The sequence below is a fragment of the Capra hircus genome, chromosome 18, assembly GCF_001704415.2.
Source record: "Capra hircus breed San Clemente chromosome 18, ASM170441v1, whole genome shotgun sequence".
Taxonomy (NCBI): domain Eukaryota; kingdom Metazoa; phylum Chordata; class Mammalia; order Artiodactyla; family Bovidae; genus Capra; species Capra hircus.
Genome location: NC_030825.1, coordinates 50,189,598 through 50,195,253, shown reverse-complemented (window position 1 = coordinate 50,195,253; position 5,656 = coordinate 50,189,598). Strand labels below are relative to the sequence as shown.

Below are 5,656 nucleotides of genomic sequence, written 5' to 3'. Positions count from 1 at the left end.
ATGTGTACACACACACACACACACACACACACACACGTCTCTCGGGAGAACCCTGACAAATACAGGGACAAATAAATATTTGAGGAATGAAAAAACAAGTCAAAAGAGGCTCACATATAAAGTCGTATCCCCTCCTTAAACAGCCCCAATCCTGACCACCTTCTTCATGACATCCTGAGACACTCTGTCTCTGCTTCAGGGAGAGCCCTTGACATTTTGGCCAACTGGGCCCTTCCCAAACCACACTCCCCATTCCACACCTGGGACGACTTTTCTCTTTGTGCCAAATCTGCCCTTGATGTCTTCCCTACTAGCAAGAGCCAAGTCCTAGTTCATATCAGGAATCTTTTATTATCACTGGCAAAAGTGTGAGGGCAGGGGGACATCCTGGCATCTTCTGGGAGTGGCCGTGATCCTGCACATTATAGTAGAGTCTAACCAGATGGATATCTTTACTGGAAGATCTGCCCCTTAAAATGTATCCACTGAAGTCAGCACGATATCTCCCCTCACCTCCAGCATTTTCACAGACTGTAGGGGCAGGCGGTGGGCAAAATGGCAGGTGGGCTTGTTATTCACAAACACCTAAGGAAGGAGATATATTTCTTGTGAGCTCAGAACAATTAGGCCTCCTCTTTCCCTTTCCTATTTTCATTGCCTTCTGTAAACTTTCTTTACTCTGTAAAAGCAAAGCAGAAATTCTCCTCCTGGACATCCTGCCAAGACACTGCTGTAGGAATCATCCTCCATGTCCACTTCCTCGCCTCCAGAGCTGCCTTCCCTGCTTTACACTGAGGGCCGGGGGCCTGCACGTCTCCCTCCACACTGCTGACTGTCTGGTACAGGAAGAGCTGTGTGGAGTTCACCGTAGAATCTCTAATTGTACAGCACACAAGATCCTGAGTATAGAGGCCTATGCTATATGGGGACAAGGTGCTCAGTCACTCTGTTGTACACGTGAAACTAACACAGTAAGGGAAATCAACAATACTTCAATATTAAAAAGCACATGTGTTAAAAATACAAAACAAACAAAAATTTGGTCTGTTGCGACCACATCAGAGTTGGACTCTCCGCGTGTTTCTCTATAGCCGGCCCAACACAGCCACAGCACCCCACAGCTGGAGGGCCCACACACCTGGTATTCATTCTCCAGCACCAAGAATCGCAGCTGAAATGGCTGGCCTGGCACGAAAGGGTCAGAACTCACTCCCTGTTCATACTGCCATTGCCCATCCTTGAAACTGTTCATCACCACCCTGCCATTGTAGTACCGGAAACGGAATGGAATGTTGCCGCCTTCCCCAGTACTCGAACAGAAAGCCACCATAAAGTCTGGGTTGTTTCTGCAAAGACAAGAGGACAGCTCCTGCAGGCAGGCATTTACTGCAGACAACAACTTCCTCAGGAACAACCACAGCCCTTTTTTCTCTCTCCCCATCTCCTTCCTTCCCCTTCCCCCTGCCCTCTTTCTCAAAATACTTATACCTTTCTCACTTTGCTATCTCTCGCTCTTTTCCTCCCCTGCCTCTCCCCACCCATGCCCCCCCACCACCACCCAATACACACAGACACACAGAGGAAGGAAACCTCGCCTGGAGTGTAATCTCACAAGTTTTCATGAGACACCTCAGCTTATTCCGATGATTAAAGAACATCAAGCTGTTTCCAGTGAGTGTCCCCAAGACATGCTGACACTCTCCCCTTGTGCTTCACCCTCCATCAGACATAAACTGGCCTCTACTCACCCATAAGGAGACTTAAGATTTGCCTTGATCTTCACCATGTAACCCACAGTCAGGGAAACAGACTGCAGGTAGGGGTTTGGCTGTGGAAGAGACGGATGCGTCAGTGAATGAAGAGCCACTGTCCTCTCCCCCACGTCGTTGCCCAGGCAGAATCAGGACACAAAACATGATCTCCTCCCACAGCTAAGAGACATTAGTATACCTCCAACAAGGAGACATTAATCCGAGTCCAGACATGCACTCAGAGGCACAGTTACATATGTTATACACAAACACTTCCAAACCCAGAGAAACAATGTGCAAAAGGACATACAATAATGCAAATCCAGTGATTCCCACTCACACACACACACTCTTTCCCATTCTCTACCAGCATTCACGCAATGATTTGTGTCAAGGTGACCTGGCACCAACAGCAGAGGTAATCAGATTCCTTCCTCCCATCCTTCATACCAAGCAGTCCATAGTCTCCATCTGGGCCTTTCTTCCCTGTTGAAACTGTGTGTGTGTCTGTCTGGAGAAGGTGCCCTATAAATGCACGTAGGAGCTGAGTCACCCCTGACCCTTTCACTCAGGCTGTAGAGTCCTGTCCTCTATTCTGAAATTCTTGACATCAAAAGTGTGTTTAGTCCATACTATCCAAAGTCCACTGTGATAATAAGAAGTGGTTTCTAACTATACTAGAGATGCTGATAAGCTTAATCTAAGTGTAATTCCTTGTGTCTACTGAGAAGCAACAATGATACAACTGTAACAGAGAGTTACCTGGCTACCCTTCTTCATAAAACTGGTGTCCATCCCATGCCGTATGCAACTGACTTTTTCTCTGACATTGAATCTATTCCAGAATCTTTGCTGGCAATTTCCCTATTCACCCTAGACTTGGAGAGACACACCACCTGGATGAGAGTGCCAGCTCTGCCACTGTGAGGCCTTATTAAAAGTGTAACCTCTGCCAGACCCAGTCTTCTCACACATAGAATACCTGATGACCATAATCCCAAATCAGAGGGTTGTTAGTAAAGCAATCAGAGGGATCCAACCATCTATCCGTTCATTTGATGACTGCTTATTGAGAGATGAATCGGCAGCAGGCTTTGTACTATCTGCATAAGTGGAAAAAAACAGATAAAAATCTTGCTCCGTGGAGCTTATATTCCAGTTGGAAAATATATGCAGTAACTTTCAAATTATAATACACAAGCAAAATATCTAATGTGTTAGAAGGGAATAACTATTTTGAAAACGATGTTGGTAATAGAACAGAGCAGTCCACAGAGGGCTTAATCTCTAATTGGCTGCTTAAGGTGGCCCTTGTTGGGGAGATGAGATCTGAGCAAAGGCTCAGAGGTCAAGAAAAGAGCCATGTGTATTTTGGGGAAGAACTTCTAGTTAGAGAGATCAGCAACCAATATGGACCACAATGTGAAAGGACAACATGAAGTTTTGAGGAACAAAAGGGTGACTGTGTGACTGCAGTAAAGGGGGAGAGAAGGAGGGTTGAACTCAGGAGATGGAAAAGTAGATCACAAGCTATTGCAGGACTCTTGCTGTGAGATGGGAGCCTGCGGCAGAGGAGGGATCTGTTCTCATTTGTATTTTAAAAGGATCTCCTCTGCTGCTGGGTGGAAAATAGACTGTACGTGGACCTGGACAAAATAAGAAAGACCATTCTCAAGGCCATTACAGTAATCCTGGAGAGCAGTGACAGGGACCTGGATGAGGACTGTGGAAGGGGATTTGGTAGAACTGGGAGTTCAGTAAAGAGGTCCTCATCCACAGCAGTAAAGCCTGCAAGGCTTAGTTACAGCCCTGGACACGCCAGAGACCATGCAACTAGGCTTCCCATTCACCCTCCCCACCCCCAACAGTGGCAGAGGCTGTGACTCAGGCAATCTCAGAAGAGGAGCTCACCATCCCAGTGTCCCAGGCAGTGAAACCAATGACACTGGCATCTGCAAGGCACTGAGGACCCTGGAGGCACAAACAGTGGTAGTCAGGGCTTGGAGCCTTGCCCCTGACACAGGCAGTGGAAGGTGGAAAGTGCTAACCAAAGGCAAGGATGGTTCAACATCCAGATAGCAATAAACGTGATATACCACATTGTTGAAAAATAAAGTAAGCTATGTGATTATCTCAATAGATACACAAAAGCATTTGTCAATATTCAACAACCATTTTTAATTTTACAAAAAAGCAACCTCAGTATATTTGATACAGAAGAAATGCATTTCAAAATAGTAAAGGTGACATATGACAAACTCCTAGCAAACATCATACATTCAAGGGTGAAAAGCTGAAAGCTATTCCCCGAAAATCAAGAACAAGACAAAGATGCCCACTCTGCCACTCCTACTCAACATAATGTTGGAAGTCCTAGCCAGAGCAATTAGACAAGAAAAAGAAAAAAAGACATCCAAATTGGAAAGGAAAAAGGAATTCTGATGCTATTTTTGGATGTCATGATTTTATATATAGAAAACCCAAATAACTCCGCCAGAAATTATTACAAATTATCAATGAAAATAAGGCTTCCCTGGTGGCTCAGACAGTAAAGAATCCACCTGCAATGCAGGAGACCTGAGTTCGATCCCTGAGCTGGGAAGATCCCCTGGAGGAGGGCTTGGCAACCCACTCCAGTATTCTTGCCTGGAGACTCCCCATGGACAGAGAAGCCTGGCAGGCTACAATCCATGGGGTCACAAAGAGCCAGACATGACTGAGTGACTAGCACATAAATGAAAACAGTAAAGTTGCAGCATACAAAATCAATAGAGAAAAGCATGTTGCATTTCTACATGCTAAAAATGAGCTAGCAGAAAAAGAAATTAAGAAAGCAATTGCATTTATAATCACAACAAAAAGAAGAAAATACACAGGAATAAGTGTAACCAAGGAGGTGAAAGACCCATACACTGAAACCTATACAATGTTGAAAGAAGCTGAAGAAGACTCAAATGGAAAGATAGTCCATGTTCATGAATTGAAAGAAATAAAATTGTTAAAATGTCCATATTGCCTATACAATTTACATATTCCATGCAATCCCTATCAAAATCTCAAAGACGTTTTTCACAGGTAGAAAATGCTAAAATTTATATGGAATCACAAAAGACCTCAATAGCCAAAGAAATCCTGAAAAAAAGAAACAAAGCTGAAAGTCATACTCTTGTGGTCTCAAACTATCTTAAAAAGCCATGGTAACTGGCAGAAAAAAAACATGATAATCAAAACTGCACACTACTGGCAAAAAAAAAAAAAAGAGAGAGAGAGAGAGAGAGGGATACATAACCAATGGAACAGAATTGAGAGCCCAGAAAAAATCCACATAAATGGATAATTGATTTCTGACAAAGGAACAAAGAACACACCATGGAGAAAGGACAGTCTCTTCAATAAATGGTATGAAAGTTGGGCAGACAAACAAAGAAACTATTATTTCACATCACAGACAAAAATCAACTCAAAATTGATTAAAAGCTTGAATCTAAGACCTGAAACCAGAAGACTCGAGGGGAAAACACAGGCAGCATGCTCACTGACATCAGTCTTGGTGCATCTTTCTAGCTATGTCACCTGATCGGAGGGAATCAAAAGCAAAAATGAACATCAAACTAAACATCTCCTTCACGGTAAACAATACATCAAGGACATGAAAAAATAACCTACCAAACAGGGGAGGATTCCTGCAAATGATACATCTGATAAACGCTAATATCCAAAGTATATAAAGAACTCATACAAGTCAACAGCAAGGAAACAAACCACCCGATTAAAAAGCAGACAGAAGCCGAATAGACAGTTTCTCATTGTCTGGAAGAAGACATGCAGAGGGCTAATGGGCACATGAAAAGATTGTTTAACGCCACAGATCATTAGGGAAATGCAAATAAGAACCACTATTAGAT

At 43.7% G+C, this 5,656-nt stretch overlaps 1 protein-coding gene across 1 annotated transcript; it reads right to left on the bottom strand.

Moving 5' to 3' along the window:
• LOC102184749 (galectin-16-like) lies at positions 332–2,263 on the bottom strand. Its single transcript, XM_005692545.3, has 4 exons — positions 2,202–2,263; positions 1,749–1,828; positions 1,139–1,346; positions 332–585 (listed from the first exon to the last, which is right to left on the bottom strand). The coding sequence occupies exons 1-4, from the start codon at positions 2,220–2,222 to the stop codon at positions 472–474; spliced, it is 423 nt and encodes a 140-aa protein (XP_005692602.1). The 5' UTR covers positions 2,223–2,263; the 3' UTR covers positions 332–471.

Coding starts and splice junctions, on each gene's coding strand:
- LOC102184749 (XM_005692545.3), bottom strand. CDS start 2,222: ATGGAGACTATGGACTGCTTG. Junction 1,829..2,201: donor TGGAGACTATGGACTGCTTG/GTATGAAGGATG, acceptor TCTCTTCCACAG/CCAAACCCCTACCTGCAGTC. Junction 1,347..1,748: donor AATCTTAAGTCTCCTTATGG/GTGAGTAGAGGC, acceptor TTGTCTTTGCAG/AAACAACCCAGACTTTATGG.